At 38.2% G+C, this 23,052-nt stretch overlaps 1 protein-coding gene, 1 long non-coding RNA gene and 1 pseudogene across 2 annotated transcripts in view; all 3 read right to left on the bottom strand.

Moving 5' to 3' along the window:
• The window catches only part of LOC132633661 (uncharacterized), a 29,232-nt gene extending 17,503 nt beyond the window's left edge, over positions 1 to 11,729 (bottom strand). The window contains exon 1 of the long non-coding RNA XR_009579727.1: positions 11,677 to 11,729. This is a non-coding gene — a long non-coding RNA (uncharacterized LOC132633661). The remainder of the gene's footprint in view (positions 1 to 11,676) is intronic.
• Positions 11,730 to 11,757: 28 nt separating this feature from the next.
• LOC132629759 (uncharacterized) lies at positions 11,758 to 13,916 on the bottom strand. The gene is made up of 4 exons (XM_060345114.1): positions 13,766 to 13,916; positions 12,635 to 12,702; positions 12,391 to 12,531; positions 11,758 to 11,816 (listed from the first exon to the last, which is right to left on the bottom strand). The coding sequence occupies exons 1-4, from the start codon at positions 13,840 to 13,842 to the stop codon at positions 11,758 to 11,760; spliced, it is 345 nt and encodes a 114-aa protein (XP_060201097.1). The 5' UTR covers positions 13,843 to 13,916.
• Positions 13,917 to 17,567: 3,651 nt separating this feature from the next.
• Positions 17,568 to 21,526, bottom strand: LOC132629758 (uncharacterized; annotated as a pseudogene).
• Between the last annotated feature and the right edge of the window lie 1,526 nt (positions 21,527 to 23,052).

The raw sequence follows: 23,052 nt of genomic DNA, 5'->3' as shown, positions 1-23,052 counted from the left end.
TTCACTCATTTTTGTACACTACAACATGCACAAACATCCATAACATATAAAGAAAGGAGAGGAATGAATTCTTACCTTCTCCCTTGGCTTCTTCCTTATCTAAGACTTATAACTTGCAAGAATATGTATTTTTCTTGCTCCAATGACCACTCCACCTTGCTAGGAACCCTTCCATTGGTAGAAAATATTTTTTGAAGAAATTTTTTTCCAAGATTTTTGTGGGACTTGATGTTGGCCGAATGGCCTTTAATTTTTCTCCTTATTTTTCTTGTTCTTTGTTTTTCTTGAAATTTCTAGAGGATATTGAGAATAAGATGACTTAGTCATCTTTTTGTTATCATTGACCAAGTCTCCTTGTGGGCTTGAGCCCACCCACTTGGACGGCCAACCATGGCCCAACTACACAAGCCCATTTTTTTTGTGCTTTACAATTCATGAAAAATTATTCTCCGATTTCCAAATTTACCCCTAGCATTCCTCTATGTTGCTATGAGTCATATTGAAAATTTACCTTTTTGCCCCTAGCCTTTCTTATCATTTCCACTTCAAGATTTTCATAAGCGATTTGTATGCCAACGAAATAAAAATGACAATATAACCTTGCTTGTTAACTTCCCGCGATTATCTCGAATTATCCGAACACACAAAAATGCGGGATATAACAGTGTGGATGACAGGCGACCACAAAGTTAGCCACCAGAGGGGGCAAGTGTGGAGGCACTTTCCAAGTAGGGTGCAGTGGCACGCTTGGGAGAAACTAGGGAGGAGAAGTTCATGGGGAACGACTCCATTTTTAAGAGGAGACGAGATGGGTGTTTGACCCAAAGGACTAAAGAAAGGGATGTGAAACCCCGAGGGGAAAATCCTAGTTGACGTGGACGTGTCTATGTTATCGAGGATGATGACGAGCTTTAGTGGGGGAGAATGTTACGGGCTGCCTTCGTTGTGCCTTGGCCCCCATAACCCCTGCGCGCCCCAGGTGGGCCAAGCGAGTGTCAGTCGTGCAGGAAACGTGAGCAGATGAATGTCAGCCGCGCGCAGGCAGTGTCAGCCGTGCGCGCAGCCAGGGTCGTGCGCGCAGGCAATGTCAGCCACGCGCGCAGGCAGGGTCCGTCGCGCAGGCAGTGTCAGTTGTGTGCGGGCGACGTGCACCGACAAGGGGCTTCGACGGGCGAGAGTCAATAATCATCTAGAGATGCTCTATTGCATATTATAAGAGTGCCAAGGAAGTTTAGCAAGGATCTGGGATGAGCCCATGGGCCGTCAGCGGACGAGGTGTTACGAGCTGCCTTCGTTGTTGTTATATCCCGCATTTTCAGAGCATGAGCGTGACACGTGCTTCCTAAAAAAAATTGAATTGACAATCATGTTATTGCTACATAATTTACACTCACATTGATAGTGTTGTATCCCGTATTTTTGAACGTCGGATTATTTGCTGAGGTGGGGCCCACACATCGAGATTTTTTTGGAACATCTGAAAAGTCATATGAATCACATATGTAAAGTTAAACAAAACTCATGAAGGACCCTTGGGCCAAATCAAAGTGGAAGCCATCCAAACAAATATTTTTAAGAAAACGTTTTCGGGTGACCTGACTTTGAGGGGCAAAAACGGTATTATAAATTTGGAATTTGAAAAAATACCATGAAATATAAGTTGTAGATAATTTAATTAGCTTTCCAACCATAGGTCGTGGGTTCCCAGGTGACGTCGGTACAAGGAGATATGGACGTTTTAAGGTCAAAAGGTCAGTGGGCTAGGCCCAACTCGGGACCAACCGAGTTAGGCTCATGAAAAAAAAAATAGAAAATGAGGCCCAAAGAGAGAAGGGTGGCCGGCCATACATGACCCAAGCCCATGAGTTTTAATTATCCATGTGATAATTAAATAAAAGGGACCATTTAATTGTCATGAAACACTTAGAAGTTTCAAGACAAATTGAGAAAGAGAGAAAACAAGAACAAGAAGAGCAAACAAAAGAGGTCATTCAACCATGCCCTTCAAATTTTAGCCCCTTAAAATCTTGTTCCAAAAATTATTTTCTTGTGGTATTCCTACTAATTTAAGGGTCCTTTACAACTTGGTGTAGTTATTTTGGAAGATAGAGAGCTTGTTTCATCAATTTAACAACTTGGCCAAGTGAAGAAGATAGGAGAAAAAGGTAAGAATTAATTCCTTTTTATGATGTTATGAAGGTTTGTTTATGTTGTAGTATGTAGAAATGAGTGGAATTTATGAAAATATGGAAGTTTACAAAGTGGGTGTGCATGTGGCCGTGTGTATGTAATGTTGTATAAATAAGATGAGTTGAATTTTATGTTGTATTCTAGTTGTAGTAGTGGTGGACTTTATATTGGAAATGAAAGTTGAATGAATTTGGTTGAAGTTGGAAGTGAGGATTATGGCCGTGTGGTGTGGAGATAGAAATGGAAATGAATTAATTTTATTTAAAATGTTAGTTGTATTGTTGTGATCCTTATAATGTAAATGAAGGTTAACTGGTTTAAGTTGGCATTGAAATTGATTGTAGAAGGTTATGTCATTTTAGTATGATTTTATGATATTATGGAAATGGAGTTGTTAAAGTGTGGATTGTTGTTGTTGATTATGAATTTGAAAGTAGATGATGCGTCGCGATAGTTTTGTTGCGTATGTAGGAATTCGGGTGGAATATGGAATCGATGGAATTGTTGAATATTGTATAGATTGCTTGGAATGTTCTTGGCCTATGTTTGAATGATCTTAAATTAGTATATAAACATGGAAATATTGATATTGATTTGAAAGTGCAAAGTTGGATTGGAAGTTGTTGCATTATTGGAAAAGAAGACTATTTATGTTAGAATGCGTTTCTAGTTGATTATTGATGTTGTTGGTATTGTTGTTGGTATGGTTGCTGCTAATTTGGCCGAGTTTCAATCTCGGGGATGTTGTAGGTATAGGGGAGATGCTGCCCAAATTTTTATAGACAAGTATTGGTTAAGATTGAATTCTTAAAGCCTTATGATTAATGTTTGGTAAATGTGACCAATTGTAGAATTTGGACGAAATGGGATTTGAATTTGGACAAGCGTAAAAGGCGAGTAAGGTATGTAGAGCTTTACCTTTCCTTCTCTTGGCATGTCTTATATGTGATAGGCTTGGATACGAGCCTTGGGGACGACTCTACTCTTAGGAATCCGCGCCTAAATTTACCCCTTTTTCATTCAGTAGAATTGAATTAAATATTTTATGAATAGTGAGAAAAATTGCCTAAACACCTAGAACTTGCGCAAATAGGACCCGACTACTTTGAGACTCTCACAAGTGACGTCATGAAGTGTAACATACGTAAATTATGGATGCCACCTCAGTTGACCTGAGGTGGGCCCACTAATCCCGATTCATCTCCTATTGTATTACTGTCTTATTTTCGAGCGATACTAAAGGAAACGTTTTAACTATTCTTCTAACTACTAAACGAAAATTGTTTTAAATATTTCATTGGGTCTTATGAATTATTTTGGAATATGAAAACGATCCCAGAAAAATTATTTCTACGTAAATTATTATGACATCCGAAATACACTTACTATGATTATCGTCCGATTTCATTTTTACGATTTGTCATCCAAGATGTCCTATCGAGTCTTTGTAAATGTATTGTGTTTTACTTTGCATTTAGTTTCTCACTACTCCACTCGTGGACGCCTCAATGTTTCCCTCACTGAGCCCGGGCCAGGATATGTTATCACGCGTATTCCTCTGCATTGTTCGTCGTGCCCCGATGTGAGGGGGCAGGTATGATGTGTACATGGGTTTTGGAGTTATGTTGTGCCATGTACCTACATTCTGATATTTGATGATATGACGTGGTATGGCCATCTGATATGCTATGATATGTTATGATGTGTTACGGGGCTATTCCCTACTCTGGAGTTATGCTGTGTTGTGGCGCCAGTGACAGGGTGGCGACCACGTTCTGTTCACCGAGCCCCATAAGGGGGCTGGATATGGCATATGTTTTTGCACACATTAGTTATGTCTCGTAAATATGCATTTTGATATTCTGGACATTACACTCCTTTTCTGCACTTTTGTTTCGGTTATGATTCTGTTTACCGTATTCCATGCTTTACATATTCAGTACATATTCCGTACTGACCCCCTTTCTTCGGGGGATGCGTTTCATACCACGTAGGTACAGACGCCCGATTTGCTGACCCGTCCGCATAGGATTTTACTCTGCTGTTTGGGAGTGCTCTCTTATCCGGAGCCTATATTTTGGTATAGACTTTTTCTATTGTACATATATGTGTTATTTCAGGGGTATGACGGGGCCCTGTCCCGTCCTATGTTTCTGCTACTACTCGTAGAGGTCTGTAGACATACATGTGGGTTGTGTATATGTTTTGGGTTGATAAGTTTTGCGATAGCCTTATCGGCTTCCCCGCGTTGTATCTGTTTATCCGAGGTAATTAGTAATGTTATTCGCCTTCTATATTTGTTTATCCTGTTTATATGTTGGTTTGGGTTACTGGGTACGTACGGGTGTCCAGTACGGACGCTAGTCGCGGCCTACGGGGTTGGGTCGTGACAGTTGTGCCTTGGCGCCCATAACCCCTGCGCGTCCCAGGAGGGCCAAGCGAGTGTCAGTCGTGCAAGAGACGTGCGCAGATGCGTGCCAGCCGTGCGCGTAGGCAGGGTCGGCGGCGCAGGCAGTGTCAGTCGTGTGCGGGCGACGTGCATTGACAAGGGGTTCCGACGAGCGAGAGTCAATAAACATCTAGAGATGCTCTATGGCATATTATAAGAGTGCCAAGGAAGTTTAGCAAGGATCTGGGATGAGCCCATGGGCCGTCGGCGGAGGAGACCACGCGCGAGCCTGAGTTCCAGTCCCGTGCGTTTCCGAGCTATGGATGGAATCTTGGGATTTAGGGTGATATGACCCTTCCTAGGTTGTTATGAAATGTGCTTACCAAGTTTGGCGTCATTTGAAGATCATTTACCTAAGGGCTTGACTTAGCCAAGGAGCAGTGTCAGTGTCAAAGCTCCCGAAGGCTATATCTCGTTCCACGAGTATGGGAATGCGATGAAACTTCATGGAGGAGTGAAGGAAGTCAAGAGAAAGAGTTAGGAACAAGATGGCACCTCATTTGGAGTTTGGAAGAGTGAGAAAGGCCAAGTGTGATTCTCTGGCAAAATGATGTCCAGTGCTAAAACTTGGGTTTTTCTTTTTAAAACATATATATGGGGGGCAGAGGTGTCTACAGCTCAGCCAGCCACCCCCGTGCGTGCTGTCGGCCAGTCTCACTAAGTGAGCAACCTTAAGGGAGGACCTCAAGGGCCTGCCTAGGCATCTCATAGGAGTGTCCTTGATATCCATACGAGTTAGGAGACTCTATGGACGACGTCGTTCCTGCGGGCCGCGTTGGGCGTACAATAAGTGCCGGAGGCTTGACGTAGGAACTGATTATGCCCCGCGGGATATCTTTATGGATGTTAAAGACCTCCGTGCCGATTGAGTACTCGAGGCACCACTCAAGAGCCTCGTGTATTGACTTGTGAGCTTGGCTTGGGTTCAGCCTTGCAAGCAAGGGTCCGTTGGCCTAGACGTGCAGTCGTAGGGTGACGCTGCTGGAAGTATGTTGCGAGGGCTATGTTTGCCAATGCCCTCGGACAACCATAGACACTTAAAAGAGGACCGCACATGACGAAGGCCAAGGATTGAAAGTTGCCCTACTCGGGCGCGACACAAGCAAGGTGTCAAGCTTAAGGACAGGACTGTGCGCGCAGTAGCGACGCTCAGTGCCAGGCGAGAGACATGTATGTCCGTAGCCAACCCAAGGGGTGCGCATAGACGAGACCCAGCGTATGAAATGCGCCACAAGAGTATGATAGAAACACAAGGCTGAAGCCTTGACATCAAACGGGCGGCACAAGGAAAGCTAAGCCTCTGAGGCAAAGCTTCATCATAGGCATGGGGTCGTACCAAGAAAACCTGGGATAAAGAAAGGCTGGCTTGTAGTCAGGTGGGACTACGGGCGCCGCACAGGCTAGTTGTGTGCCGTTTCCGCTTAGGAGGAGTCAGCCCGTGCCTAGTGTTAACCTCATAACTACATAATATGACCAAGCATAAACTTGACTGTAGTTTTTTTTTTTTTTTTGGCTTCCCAAAAAAAAATGAATTGAAAGATTTATCTGGATTTCCAACATAAGTTCTTTTTTTTGGATAAATATAATGTCTGTGTCAGCTTGCGCACCTCGACTAATTCTACCGGATACCTATCACCTGCAACCAGCACAGGTATTGGGTAACGCTTGTTGACACCCAATTTTGTCCCGCCTCTCCTCCGAAATACATATTTGCGCTTCTAATATTTAAAAATAATAATAAAATAAATATATATTTTTTACTATAATTATTAGCTTTTATTAATACTGGCATTTCATTATCCTGTCATTATCTTTACTGCCGTCTCTACTACCATTATTATCATTATTATTAATTATTATTATTATTATTATTATTATTATTAATTTATTACTATTATTATTATTAATTATTATTATTAGTACTATTATTATTATTAGCACCGCTATTCGTTACTTTTATTTATTATTAGTATTATTATAATTTTACGTTTCAGCATTTTTTACCAACTTCTGCATACGCATCGCATTTATTTTACACAATTAAATGATAGCGTTATTCGTTGTTAAAATATTATCGCACGGCTATTATAGCATCATATAATTTTATTACCCGAATCCCAATAATTACATGTTTGTGTTAGATAATATTTTTGTCATACTTAGTACATCGTTAATCAAAATGGACCTCTTATTCAAATTTAGAAGCCAAACTATTTCTTGCACTCGGTCCGTATTTTGACTTACCGGACTCCAAATCAAAGTCCGATTAACTCCTAATATTTTTTTATTAGCCCATATCGCTTATCTTAATTTTTAGACTAGTCCATGTTTCAATTCACTAGTCCATTCTTTTAATACCCGGTCTAAAAATTGATCCGGTCCACAAATGGACCTGATCCGACCCATCTTTATCCAAAATAATAAGGGTTTCCCATTTTTATCCCATTTTTTTCGTCGCCTCCTTCTTCTCTTTTCTTCCTCCTCCCATCACCGCCTCCAACCCCCATCGCCACCGCCGCGCCTCCCCATTTCCCCCTGTTCCCCCACGTGACCTCACCTGCCTCTCCACCTCCGCCTGCTCTGACACCACCACGCCTCGTTCCCCATGCCTCTGTCACCACCCACGCGTCTGACACCCCATTCCCCTCTGCCGCTTCTGCCACTTCCACCTTACCTTGTTCCCCCCACGCTTCTGCCACCCCACTTCTCTTGTCCCCTCGCTCCTCTCTCTCTCTTCCTCAAAACGAAAACCCTACCCCCAAAATCCAAAAATCTAGCTATAAATAATCGTTCCTAGAATGAATTAAGGGCCTTTTTTTTATTTGCGAAAATCCCGTAAAAGAAAGAGTTCTTCAGCCGCGTGAAAATTTCCTTAAAAATCAGTCCTTTTAGCAGTCATAATCTTATTTAATATCGGGTCAAAATACTAGATCCAATTTGTATTCGATTGCCTAGTTTGTCGTTGTGAATCCGAGCATCGCAAGTTCGGATTCGGTAGTGTTTCGATGTAGGTCGGAGACTCGAAGCCTCACTTCGCTGCACCCGAAGAAGGTTAGTAAACTTCCCTCTTTTTAGCATATTTCAGGCTTTATTTGTGTTTCGTTTATATGAGTTAAGTTGATTAGCTATGACAATCGTTAGTATAAATTAAGTAGATATGTGTTAAGTGCTAGCCTTGTTTGGTTGTGTCGTCCTAATTGTTAATTTTAATCATGTTAAAGAGCAAGTTAAATATCAGTTCAGGTCCTTGATTTAAGCATGCTAAATGATTAGTTTAATCGGCGTTATGCCTGTTTAGCTCATGTTCCAAATGTTGATTAGTTTAAAAGCCTTGGTTAGCGGCAGTTCCCTATTGTTTGCTCGATGAATCGATCCCTACTACGCAAAGAGCATGGTATCAGTAGTTCTCTCGTTATTTCAGCATTTATCCTCTCCTCATCTTGTTGCTGCCTATTATGAGTTTATGCTAGTTTTTGGAATATAAGTGGGCTAAATCTTTAGTTTAATTAGGTTCTGCTTGATCTTGTTTATTTCTACCATTTTTCAGTTCTGTCTCTAGTGTATGTGTTTTAGTTCGATCATTGTTTGAATTAAGGGATTAGTTTACTCCTTCTTCGTATGTTAGAAAATGGGGCTCGTATGGAAATTTATGATCCTGTTTTAGTTTCATAAGGATCCAATTTAGATGACGTTGTACTTGTTTCCCTGCTAGCTTCATTGTCTGCTTTAGTTGTGATGAAAGTATAAGAGGCAAGTTTAGGTGTTTATTTCCATTTCCTTTCTTATTTAAACTCCATTTATGTCATCATAGTTAGTCATTCTAAATAACCAATTTGTTTTCGAGCCTGTAACTTTTTTTGTAAAACAAAAATGATTATTTAAGTATCCTTTTCTGTATTTTGTTATTGTGTTAAAGAGTCTAGTCGGTTTGTCGGTTTGAGTTTTCACTTTACCATCACAGCAGAAATCATTATCTCGCGTTCGCGGAGATGTTTGCCAACAGGACCATTAGAGTAGTAATCTTCATCTTTTGTCTCTTTGGTTTTCAATATTGATGCCGCTCGACATTTCATTTTATTCTGTGGTTTTGTTTTATGTTCATTTAAACTCATGCACGATAAAGTTAAATTGTCGGGACTGTTCTTTTTCTAGTTTTGTCTGGTTTGATAGTTTTATTATGGAAGACAATATGTGATATAGTTATTTATCCCTTTCCTCTTATGGGAATTATAGGGCTGTTTGGATTAAGTTCGTTAGTCCTTGTCAGCCACCATTCTTCCTCTTGTTCTGATTTTGAAAATCTGCCTGAATTTGCATTTTTACTATCATGGACGTATCTGAGTATCATGCATTTACTTCTGTGTGATTGATAATTAGATTATGATTTAGTGGGTTGTCATAATCCTGTTAAGCCCTCTGTTTGTAAAAAGAAAAAATGAGTTAGTTTAGATTAAAACTAAGATAGATCTGTTTAGTCTTAGTCGATATAAGTTGAAGAATTAGCAATCGAGAAGTCCATTTTGATTCATTCATTTAAAGTCAACTAAGGAGTTTAAAATGATACTACATTTTCATGAGTTATGATTGCTTTCCTCTCAAAATAAAGCTTGCTGATTAAACACTCTCCTTTTTAATCTGATGTGTGAATTGCCTGATATCAGTGATGATATTTGTGAGTCATGTCTGTTGGCTTAATGTGACAAAGGTCAATCTACCAAAAGGAATGAACAGTCTTGAGAATTATGTGTTTGTAGTGTGAGCTTAAAGGAAATAATAGGTTGTATTCGGGTCATAAGCATAATACACACAAGTCATAGGTATTGAGAAAAACCTGCACGTGGTTGTTGTCTTACTGTTTTTGTCTAAAAAAAGGATGATTATGAACCTGTAAAAGAAGTGCGAGGATAACCATTGCATGCTGAAATACTAAAGAGAAGTGCGAGGATAACCATTGTATGTTGAAATAATAGCTTTGAAATTTCCATATCATAAGTATTTGATTTTCAGTTCAATGCAGCCCCTTTAAGTTGATGTGTGTTCTCAGGATTTAAATTAGAACATGAAGTTTTGTTTCATAGTTATTATATTGATTTTTTTTTTTTTGAGGTGGGAATGAGAGTAATGTGGGGATACAAGTTCCTATAACTTGGATACAATATTCAATTTTCACGAGGTGGAGGTGCAAGTTTCTAGCATTCACAGGTTTTTTTTAGATAGATGGATTTACGGTTGATAAAAACCACAGATTAAACTCTTCCATCTAAAAGGTATACATAAGTCATTTGTCCTGTCCTGAAAACTAAAACTACCACCTTATTTTGGGCTTACTGGTTTGGGTTTGCTTTCTTATTTCTTTAAGTCTCCCTTTCTTGCACACTATAAAATTATATCATTGTTCTAATTCTTTTCTTTTTCTTTTCTTTGGCATGACATCCGGATTGCGAGGAGTCTCAAATGAGACTCGATTCCGCCACGAGATCAAACAATCTCATTGCTCCATTCCGTATTCTTAGTCCACAGGATTCGGCTAAAAACGATTGAGAAAGGCTGCTGCGTTTTTTTAGCATATCTTATATGAGTTTATTTAATTATGTTTAGTAAATTATTATTTAGCTACTTTAGAATAACTAATTTAGTGGGGATTAATTTGGGACGTCAGTTCACACAGTAATGGAAACCTTTTTTTAGTTCATTTCACGAAGGTTTCAGTATATCTATAAAAAGAAAAAATGGATGGTAGCTTGAGATAATAAAATGTCTTTTTGTTATTCATCTCACGAAGTGTTCTTACTACCACAGAAGCGTTCTTATTACTCTTCTTTTTATGGACATTATTTCTTACAACCACAGTAGCCTTTTAATGCATATTTTGAAGAAAGATTAGTTCTCAATGTTTTCGAAGCCTTCATTTTCGTTAAGTGCCTAAATCAATCAAGGAAGGTTTGTTCACAAAGTTTTTTTTTTTTTTTTTGGCATTAGCCGTTTATCCATCTTATATAGCTATTCAACATATTTTTAGTTTTGTTAAAAAAAATCAATACCCCACCTTCGGAGCTATCTCAAATATTTATTAAACGTTGCATAAACCCGCATTTTTCTCATATGCAAGATTATTGTATTTTTTTGCTAGTATTATTTTAAATAATATTATTATTTAAAGCATAGTAATATTTATAGTTTATTTTAAATAGCATTTGAAGTCTCTTTTCGTGCAAATCATTCTATAAGTCCTATTTAAATAGCATTGTTATATTCTTTCTTTAAAATCTTAACAACCTTTATAAGTCTTATTTTAAAATACCCTTTAAAGTTCTTCTCTTAAACAAATTGTTATATTTTCTATAAAATCTTATTTTAACTAACATTATTTTCCTTTAAAACTTAAACAATAGTTGTAAGTTTTTTTTTTTTTTTTTTTTTAAAAAAAAAAAAAAAATTCAAACACTATATTTAGCCTTTATTAATTAATCTAAGTTTGGTCGGATAGCCGTAGTTAACGGATTCTAAAGGATGCCTAACCCCTTCCCTTTAGGATAATATAGAACCCTTACCTAGAATCACACTGGTTAAGCAGACTATTAACGGAGGTTTAGTTAGCTTTACTTTAGTTAATAATTAGGTGCCCTAATTCACCTTAAAATAAATTAGGTGGCGACTCCTTAAAATAAATCAATTTAGGAATCACCAATATGTTATACTCCGCTATAACCCGGTTAAAATGGGGTATAACAACGCTGTCCACCAAGGATTGGACAGATAAGAAGAAATCACCTTGCGTTTTTGCATCCGTTTAATTCAATATTAATTCTTTCTTTCTATTTTCTCAAGTTCATTCCAGAATAACATAATTATTGATGTGTAATCCCACCTTTCTAACAACCCATTTCATAGAGAAACAGTCTCCACTTGCAGCAATTTTCAACAACATAAATAGTGGCTCCGTTCTAGATGAAGGGTTAGCTAATAATGAATGGGGGATACTTATTAAAAGCTCAAGCATGTAAATGGTTAAAAAATTAAAGAAAAAAGGAACTTACTTCATCATGAGAGGTTTCTAACAAATCTTTACCATTGCCAACATTTAGTTCCCACTTTTGAGCCAAAAAACAAATTATCGATTACACTACAGCTTCCGCATCCTTTAATAGACATGCAAGTTCATCAACTACACACTTCGCTGCAATTAAATATCAGCATTTTACAACCAAACTTCAAATACAATTGGAAAATCGCATAACTGTTTATAGTGCAGCTAGAGCAATCATGTAAAGATGATATAGAAAATTTATTAATTCAGGGTACAGGGAATACCTTTGTTTACGTGATCCTGAAGACCAAGGTGGCATGTATGTAATTCTGTGCAGAAGGAACCCATGCTATAAAGCGAATAACACCAAAAAAATTCTAAAGAAAAAGATTGGAAACAAAAGGGAGAAACTCGAACTGCACTAGATGCACATAGTATCATGATATGATGACAACAACAACAAAAATCAAATTACAAAGACAATTTGTCATCCCTCTTGTTTATATATAGACATATCAAAAAATTTGAAACAAGATATTTCAATAGTCTACTATATGGAAAAGAGATAAGCGAAATAGAATTATCCAAATTAAACTCTCGCAGCAAGAAAGAAATGACCATATGACATGCATAAGTAGCATGCAATATGTATCAAAGCAAAAACTCAATTATCTTAAAACCAAGAGAGAAAGAGGTAAAGATTCCAGACTTGTGAAACACTTACACTTGGACACATTTTGTATAGAATCATGAGCATTCAGACATCCAGCTTCTATGTAGGAGGAAAGCCTCTCAGTTTCATTGCCTCTAATAATGCGCTCGACCAATTCAGAATTCTTTTCAATCGGTTGACGCCGCAGATACTCTGACAAAAGCAGGCAAACTAGCTATATTCACTAAAGAGCAAATAAAACATTAATTATATTCTTGGAGTGGATTCATTCAACTGGATGTTATACAACACTTACCAAGTCCTTGTTGAAAACCAACTAGTAATCTACTTCCCACTTCCGTTAATTCATCAAACTTTGTAATCCTGAAATAGAGAGAACTAAACTAATGTACTTCCTATGTCTCAAAGTACTAGTCACGTTTCGCTTTTCGAGAGTCAAGCTACAAGAAATTTGACCAACATTTCAAGATGTACATTTTTACCATATTGATATGAGAAGAAGTGCAATTTGTAGTACTCCTCGTATAGTTTTTTAATATCCAACTTATAATTTAAAATATGGAATTAATCTAAACAGATTTAGCTCCAAAGATTAGTCAAATTGACTTTCGAAAGGGAAACATGCAACTACTTTTGGGACGGAGGGAGTAATCATTTTCAAAGTTTGTATCTTTTTTTTTTCCATCGAGTAGCACAAATACTACATGTCAACACCTTGATTTTTCAATATCTGCTTAAACTTGAGATGAAAATCTAAAACAACTTTCAAACAATGTCTGACAAATCACCTCCCCCCCCCCCCCCCCCCCCCCCCAAAAAAATGCAAGAATTAATTTTTAACCACAATTCCAACTGGACATCAACGTTTGAACTCCCCTCAATCTAAGTATTCAAAAGGGAAAAAAAGTATGGCTTCACTTTAAGAAAATTCTCCAGAAAAATCTATTTTTTTTAAAAAAGAAATTCCCATTTAGCTAATTCTTTTTTATTAACAAACTCTATCCATTTCTTAAAAAGTTGTCTAATGAAATAAACCAACTCATATCTGGGGGTAACTTAAATTGAAATAAAGTACAAAAAAAAAACTCAGTGAATAATAAAAAATAAAGGGTCCCAATTTTATTTTTTTTATAGCTTCACTTTATGAAAATTCCCCACAAAAATCTCTTTTTTCTCCACAAACTCGATTTTTTTCCCCTAAAAGGTTGTTTAATGAAATACACAAATTCATATCAGGTGATAACTCAAATTGAAATAAAGTATCAAATGTGAGGAAGACTCTGTAAATAATCACAAAAAAAAGAACAAAGCTTAAAGTTTCTACTAGTTTCTTCAAGTCCCAATTTTTTATTTTTGTACCGTTAATCTGTAATTTTAATTGAACAAGTCTAACAATTAATAGAAAAGGGGAATAAAGATGTTATACCTAATCATGAAGTCTGAGAAAGTGTGAGAAATCTTGTGTCTAGGTTTATACAAGGAACCACCATCTTCTATTTCCATTGTTGGAGGAAAAACAAGTGGCAAGAGATTCTGTCAAAGGTTATCGCGGCTAGGGTATGTATTGGTGATTTTGGTGTTCAATTTGTAACAAAGTATGTTTGGTATGTCTTTTAACAGTTGTAAACTGCAGAAGAGTATATATAGACCTTTTCTTTCAACGCATAAGAGAAGAGTACCCCTATATATTATATTATGGCAAAAGTCATAGATAGCCCTAAACTTTATCACATTTTCATCATGGCTATTTAAACCGGGGATTGTACCTATTGGTTATCTAAACTACCGTGAATTTATACCACATAAGCACCTTTTGCCTACATGGCAGCTCGTGTGTGCTCCACGCAAAATGGGTGCATGAAGGGTTGTGTTGTTGCTTACATGGCAACTCCAACGTACCCTTTTTTTAATAACCCCAATTCCAAAAATTCCAAAATCTCTCCTTTCTCTTCCTTCTTTCTCAGCCGTTTCTCTCTCCCCTTTCTCCTCTTTTCTCCCCCGTTTCTCTCTCTTGTTTTAGTTCAATTTTTTTCTTCCTTGTCTATCGATTTATAGTTGTTGTTGCCTATAATGTCTCTTATTTCTGTCTTGGTTCTCTCTTCTTCATAGCAATGTCACAAAATTCTGGGATTATAGATGAAAATGTTATTTGTAATTGTGGTAATTCTTATATTGTAAGAACTTCGAGAACAGTTAACAACCCAGGTCATAGATTTTTTGGTTGCAAGATGCCAAAAGTTAGTAGCTATTTTAAAATTTTAATTTTTGGAAATTTGATTTTCAGCCATTTTTTCGGATTTGTTGTGTTCATAATATTCTTTTACTTTTATATAGGATAAGGGTGGATGTGGCTATTTTAAATGGATTGATCCATCTCCAGAGGTTGAGCTTTTGAAGGAGAAGCTTAAAGAGGTTGAAGAAGAGAGGCATTGAAATATAAAATGAAGGAACTTGGAGGCAAGAATGATTTATTGAAACAAAAATTGAAGGAAATTAAGGAAGAGAGGGACTGTGCAAAAGCCAAATTCAACAGGCTTGTCGTTGTTGTTCTATGTTTTTTACTTGCAAAAATTATCTTTGAGTAGTCTAATTGTTTCCTTGTTACTGTTTGTAATGTTCCTACAAAGATTTTCTTCTATGTTTGTAGTAATGTTTTGGTTATTAGATTCTGTGAATTACTTGAATTGTGTTTGGCATTGTGAATTAGTCGCAAATATGACATGAATATAAATCAGCAAAGAAATATAGCAGTTGTTCATTAAAATGCTAGCATCATACGTAGAAAAGAAAATTGAGACCTAGTCAACAACTATGACCTCTTCCTCTTCCTCTTCCTCTTCCTTTTTTGAACATCGAATCCTATGCCCTCCCGGCACTTACACTCGCAGACCCAAATACAGAGTGTATATCCCTTCGTCAATTGCTCGGATTCCAGAAAGTCTTTCCACCCGAGACAGAGGCGCGTGTGTTTTCCAATTTTGTAGGTCATAGTGTAACGTTTTTCTCCATAAGCAACAACGGCATGAGTTTTTTTGGTTGGTAGAACATCAAGAATATTAGTAGGAAGCACCTGCAAAAAAAAAACATACTAAACTATTGCAATAAAAATAGCAAATGAAACATGGATGCTAAATTAAACGTACGAAATCATCACTTTCTACGTATGACCATGTTAATTTCTTCTCGAAATATGCCAATATTTTTTAGGTTGAATGAACTTGTTTTAACAAGTGAATGGGATAATTTGAATGGGATGACGAGAATGGGGATGAGGTTAGTGGGTTTTATAGATAGTTGAAATGGAAGATTAATTGAATTGGATGAAGTTGGATGGGGTGAATTGAATTCACCCGATGTGTTTGATTTATGGCCTAATCGGTTGTATTTGACTCCAATTGTCCCATTTATTTGGTTGTTGAAAATTTTGAAGAAATTTATTGTCTTGAAATGGCACAACTGCCACGGCTGCCTATATTCCAATCCTATTGTTAATCTGCCCCGTGCGTGTTTGACTCAGGGGCATAAATTGGAGAGTAGTATTGGCACAAATTTGATTAGCACAAATCGAAAAGAACCATTGCTAATGTCATTGGCACAACAATAATGCATAATAATAGGTCTAGCTAGACAACACTGCTGCAGTTTACATATACTAAAGACATTGTTTCAAATACCCTAAATGTGACAAATTTCCTACATTAACTACTTGTTGGAGCTTCCTTATACTGAAGATCTGGTTGCTTCTGATGCAGCCTTTTGGTTTCTCTTGTTGGCTCTCAATCGGGATAGTTGGATGGGATAATTTGAATGGGATGAAGAGAATGGGGATGAGGTTAGTGGGTTTTATAAATAGTTGAAATGGAAGATTAAGCGAATTGGATGAAGTTGGATGGGGTGAATTCAATGAAGTGAATTGAATTCACCCGATGTGGTGTTTGATTTATGGCCTAATCGGTTGTATTTGACTCCAACCGTCCCATTTATTAGGTTGTTGAGTATTTTGAGGAAATTTATTGTCTTGAAATGGCACAACTTCCATGGCTGCCTATATTCCAATCCTATTGTTAATCTGCCCCGTGTATGTTTGACTCAGGGGCATAAATTGGAGAGTAGTATTGGCACAAATTTGATTAGCACAAATCGAAAAGTACCATTGCTAATGGCATTGACACAACAATAATGCATAATAATAAATCTAGCTAGACATCACTGCTGCAGTTTACATATACTAAAGACATTGTTTGAAATACCCTAAATGTGACAAATTTCCTACATTAACTACTTGTTGGAGCTTCCTTCTGCTGAAGATCTGGTTGCTTATGATGCAGCCTTTTGGTTTCTCTTGTTAGCTCTCAATCGGGATAGTTGTGATGTGGTCATTGCATATTTTCCTTGCCATTTCAGTCTACGAGCTTTATAACCAATATCAATATTTGTTGGTGAAACACTCTTCAAGTTTGTTGCACCATGTAGAACCCTCTCACTTGTTGTACCAGGCTTCAATTAAAATATGAAATATTAGTAAATTGTGGAGAACAAAGATAAAGGCAAATCATAAAGTGAACTTACATTAAAGACTTGTGCTCCAGTAACAGGATTAGAGTATACACCAAAACCAGTTGTAGGCCTACTTTTATTTCCAGTAGCTGCAACAAAACCAACAATAGTATATGCCCTTTTGTGGCCTGATAATGGTGGCAATTGACCTGAAGAAGAGTCTTCTCTTGCACTCACAAGTGGTACCCCTCTTGCATTTGTGAATTTTTTTCTGCCCCTTCCCTTGCCAGCTCCAACTTGAGCCCTCTTTTGTGGAGCTACTGGCACAGCTCTTGTGTCACCACAAATTGAGCTTGATTGTGTAGTTGCATAAGCTGAACTAGAAGTTGGCTATGCAGGACTCTTCGTTCTAGACTATATTACACAATTAAAAATATAAATGATCCAAAGTTTATAAATTGTACAATTTAAATGAAGATGTAAATAACTTTTAGAAGATGATCAAACTCTATTTAACCTGACTCATAGCCAGCGGATATCAAAGAATGACTCTAGTTATCAGCAGGTGTTTGAAAGTGAAAGCGAAAAAATCATTGCGTAAATTCCTAAAAGAAAGAAGTAAATGTGTTAATCCACTTGGTTCACTGCTATAACACAATTACATACTTGAACCAATAATTAATAATCTTCAATATCATAATCTTCTTCAACCCCCAAAACTCCTATAATTTCCGGTACTTCTTTTCGTATGTCTTTTTTTCTTATCTCCCAACTGCATTTTGCTATGGCTTCAAGCAAATTTCCAGAAAGAAAACTATACAGTAGAGTTTTTTCTGCTATAGAACGAGTTAGCGGACAAGTTTCCAAGCTTTATGCATGATTTCATCATCTATGTAAGGGCGCAACGACCACATGCTGGAATAGCTATCCAATTCTCCGGAAGGTGAAGTGAGGTTAAGGGAAGAAACAATTTTTTCCTGTTACCGGCAAAAAAGAATTAAACGTTACGAGCTTGGCTAATTCTAAACCGATAATAAAGAATATATCGGACGGAAAAAAATTATAATTACCTGCATTGTGTAGTCACTTTTACCATGGAGTACACTATTGCCATCAGTGTTGCAGTATCAATGACTACATGTTTCAGAGAATCAACAGACGATGCTTCTTCCTACATTGGCATATTATCATAAATCAGTTAACATAAACAGTCAAAAGGGAAACATATATAGGCTCAAGGTCAGCCTAATGATCACGATTGATTTAGATAATTTTTTCTGATTTAGATAATTTTTTATTTTAAGAAATAAGAACATAGGAATGTCTATATTAATTAAAATTGGAATTTTTGAGCGAACATTACAAGTAGACTATTCTATTTTGGGACTCAAAATCCAGATAATAATCACATAAAGTAACCCTTTCCACTTAGAACTTAACTGTTTGAATAGCTTTCTAACTAACTAGCTTGAAACTTTGAATTTAGGATTCAGAATCTTTTCAGCAATGTAGCACCACAAATGCCATCTACTGTGATATTTTAACAAATCCGATACAAAGTCACATTTGGTTAAGAGCTTATAAAATTCATAAGGATAGCAGACCTACTGTTACGGGCTGCCTTCGTTGTGCCTTGGCGCCCATAACCCCTGCGCGCCCCAGGTGGGCCAAGCGAGTGTCAGTCGTGCAGGAGACGTGCACAGATGAGTGTCAGCGGCACGCAGGCAGTGTTAGCCGTGCGCGCAGACAGGGTCGTGGGTGCAGGCAGTGTCAGCCGCCTGCGCAGGCATGGTCGGCCGAGCAGGCAGTGTCATCCGTGCGCGGGCGACATGCACCGACAAGGGGCTCCGATGGGCGAGAGTCAATAAGCATCTAGAGATGCTCTATGGCATATTATAAGAGTGCCAAGAAAGTTTAGAAAGGATCTGGGATGAGCCCATGGGCCATCGGCGGATGAGGCCACGCACGAGCCTGAGTGTCAGTCCCGTGCACTTCCGATCTATGGATGGAATCTTGGGATTTAGGGTGAGAGGACCCTTCCTAGGATGTTATGGAATGTGCTTACCAAGTTTGGCATCATTTGAAGATCGTTTACCTAAGGGCTTGACTTAGCCCAGGAGCAGTGTCAGTGTCAAAACTCACTGGAGAAGTGAAGAAAGTCAAGAGAAAGAGTTAGTAACAGACGGCGCCTCATTTGGAGTTCTGAAGAGTGAGAAAGGCCAAGTGTGATTCTCTGGCAATATGATGTCCAGTGCTAGAACTTGGGTTTTTCTTTTTAAAGCATATATAAGGGGGGCAGAGGTGTCTACAGCTCAGCCAATCTCCCCCGTGCGTGCTGTCGGCTAGTCGCACTAAGTGAGAAACCTTGAGGGAGTACCTTAAGGGCCTGCCTAGGCATCTCATAAGAGCGTCCTAGGTATCCATACTAGTTAGGGGACTCTATGGACGACGTCATGCCTGCGGGCCGCGTTGGGCGCACAACGAGTGTCGGAGGCTTGACGTAGGAACTGATTATGCCCCAAGAGCTATCTTTATGGATGTAAAAGACCTCCGTGTAGATTGAGTACTCGAGGCACCACTCAAGAGCCTCGTGTATTGACTTATGAGCTTGGCTTGGGTTCAACCTTGCAAGCAAGGGTCCGTTGGCTTAGACGTGCAGTCGTGGGGTGACGCTGCACTACGAGGGATGGCAGTATGTTGCGAGGGCTATGTTTGCCAATGTCATGGGACACCATAGTCACATGAAAGAGGACCGCACCTGACAAAGGCCAAGGATTGGAAGTTTCTCTACTAGGGCGCGACACAAGGCAAGTGTCAAGCTTGAGGATAGGACTGTGCGCGCAGGAGCGACGCTCAGTGCCAGGCGAGAGACATGTATGTCCGTAGCCAACCCAAGGGGTGCGCATAGACGAGACCCAGCGTATGAAATGCGCCACAAGAGTATGATAGCAAGACAAGGCTAAAGCCTTGACATCAAATGGGAGGCACAAGGAAAGCTAAGCCTCTGAGGCAAAGCTTCATCATAGGCATGGGGTCGTACCAAGAAAACCTGGGATAAAGAAAGGCTAGCTTGTAGTCAGGTGGGACTACGGGCGCCGCACGGGCTAGGTGTGTGCCACTGCCGCTTAGGAGGAGTCGGCCCGTGCCTAGTGTTAACCTCATAACTACGTAATATGACCAAGCATAAACTTGACTGTAGTTTGTTGTTATTTTTTTTTTTTTGGTTTCCCCCCAAAAAAAATGAATTGAAAGATTTATCTGAATTTCCAACATAAGTTCTTTTTTTTTTATATAAATATAATGTCTGTCTCAACTTGCGCACCACGACTAATTCTACTGGATACCTACCACCTGCAACCAGCACAGGTATTGGGTAACTCTGTCCACCAAGGATTGGACAAATAAGAAGAAATCGCCTTGCGTTTTTGCCTCCGTTTTATCCAATATTAATTCTTGCTTTCTATTTTCTCAAGTTCATTCCAGAATAACATAATTATTGATGTGTAATCCCACCTTAATAATAACCATTTCATAGAGAAACAGTCTCCATTTGCAGCAATTTTCAACAGCATAAATAGTGGCTCCGTTCTAGATGAACGGTTAGCTAATAATGCATGGGTGATACTTATTAAAAGCTCAAGCATGTAAGTGGCTAAACAATTAAAGAAAAAAGGAACTTACTTCATCATGAGAGGTTTCCAACAAATCTTTACCATTGCCAACATTTAGTTCCCCCTTTTGAGCCAAACAACAATTTATTGATTGCACTATAGCTTCCGCACCCTTTGAAAGACATGCAAGTTCATCAACTACACACTTCGCTGCAATTAAATATCAACATTTTACAACCAAACTTCAAATACAATTGGAAAATCGCATAACAATTTATAGTGTAGCTAGAGCAATCATGTAAAGATGATATAGAAAAATTATTAATTCAGGGCACAGGGAATACCTTTGTTTACGTGATCTTGAAGAACAAGGTGGCATGTATGTACTTCTGTGCAGAAGGAACCCAAGTTATAAAGTGAATAACACCAAAACATTTCTAAAGAAAAAGATTGGAAACAAAAGGGAGAAACTCAAACTGCACTAGATGTACCTATCATGATATGAAGACAACAACAACAAAAATCAAACCACAAAGACAATTTGTCATCCCTCTTGTTTATATATAGACATATCAAAAAATTTGAAACAAGATATTTCAATAGTCTACTATATGGAAAAGAGATAAGCGAAACAGAACTATCTAAATTAAACTCTGGCAGCAAGAAAGAAATGACCATATGACATGCATAAGTAGCATGCAATATGTATCAAAGCAAAAACTCAATTATCGTAAAACCAAGAGAGAAAGAGGTAAAGATTCCAGACTTGTGAAACACTTACACTTGGACATATTTTATACAGAATCATGAGCATTCACACATCCAGCTTCTATGTAGGAGGAAAGTCTCTCAGTTTCATTGTCTCTAATAATGCGCTCGACCAATTCAGAATTCTTTTCAATCGGTTGCGCCGCAGATACTCTAACAAAAGCAGGCAAACTAGCTATATTCACTAAAGAGAAAATAAAACATTAATTATATTCTTGGAGTAGATTCATTCAACTGGATGCTATACAACACTTACCAAGTCCTTGTTGAACCTGTAACACCTCGTAGCTTCGGGCGAAAGTCTGACTCATAAGATAATAATATAATGGAACCAATATGAGGGTTATAGGAAATGTTTTGAAAACCAATTAAGTCATAAGAAATGTCTTTGGGCAAAGAAAAGTTGGAAGCCACTCTACCGGGCATGTTTGCAAGTGAGTTTATAGAAGGTCTTACTTCCAATGACCATAACCCCTTTATTAATTTGGAATTTGGGAAAACTTCCTTGATGAAAGTTGTATCCCTTTGAAATATATTTCCAACGGTATATTATGGCCCTCAAACAGACATCTGTGCAAGAAGTTATGCCTATTTTACCAAACACTGTTCAGAACCGATACCCGTCGCTTGTGCAGGCGCTTGCGGGCGCGTGCGATGGACCCGCGCCGCACGCCGATCGCACAAAAACCCCTACTCTGAATATTGATCTGAGTATGGTCGTGCGCTGCCTGTGCGTCGCGCGACCATCGCATGACGGGGTCAGTTTCGGGTCAAAAGTCGGGTTTACGCGTTTTAAGCTATATTTAGGACTTGGGGTTTATTTCCCCAGCCTCCCCATTCACGAAAATTCTCTCTAAACTCATAGAGAACAAGTCCCAAACCTCAAGATCTTCCAAGGTAAGTTTTTATCATGATTCTAGGTTGAATTTAAAATCCCTAATCCCTTTCTAACTTGAGTAAACTCTTCTAATCCATAGAGTTAGGATTGGAACATTATTGTTGGATGTGGAAACCCTAGAACCCGAATTCAAGAGGATTGGGCTTCAAAAAGGTAATGTTTCTACTCTCTAATCATTTATAGTTATGAATTGATGAGTTCTTGGGAGAATAGTAAATGGGTTTGATAAAGAGGATTATATGAGCTATGCTAGAGATTTGGATTGTTGACTTAGGATTGTTGTATTCATGTGGGTGATGAAGAATGATGTTAATTACACCTAATTGAGATTGTAGAATCACCTACAAGTAATAGAATGGGAATTGGGTGAAGAAACACCATTAATGGAGATTGTGGAGCTTTATGCCCACTAGGTGTTTGATAAAATGCTTAGATGACCAAAGCATGAATATTATTGCTAATATAGAATCCCTTTGACTTGTATTGTTGTAGATCAAAGTTCAAAGGGTTGACGAACATTATATTAAGCACAAAGGCTGGAATTAAGGTATGTGAGGCTAACTATCTACGTTAGGGAATGTTCATGATTCTCCCTACGCCTCATTCTTCATACTTGTCAGTAATTTGACTCAGAATACAGTTTAGCCCTAGTTTTATGATATGTTGTAGAACTGTTATCTTCTAGGGTTGCAGTTACAGAATTCGTTCATGGTTATCAATTTGAATATCATGAACTCAGCACGTAATCTTTATAGACTTATGTATTGTTACCACATGAGTCTCGGTCTAGAAATTCAGTATGCTAAAAAACAGTCAGTGTTTTCAATTCAATCCAGTATGTCTATTTCAGTTCAGCATTGTTCATTGTTGTTATGGTCTCAGTCCTTATTAATTAACCATAATTATACATATGTGATTTTGCCTGAGGGCACAGTACAG

The sequence above is a fragment of the Lycium barbarum genome, chromosome 3 (genome assembly GCF_019175385.1).
Source record: "Lycium barbarum isolate Lr01 chromosome 3, ASM1917538v2, whole genome shotgun sequence".
NCBI classification, from domain to species: Eukaryota; Viridiplantae; Streptophyta; class Magnoliopsida; order Solanales; family Solanaceae; genus Lycium; species Lycium barbarum.
Note: the sequence above shows the minus strand (reverse complement) of the source record. Positions and strands in the feature narration are given on the sequence as shown.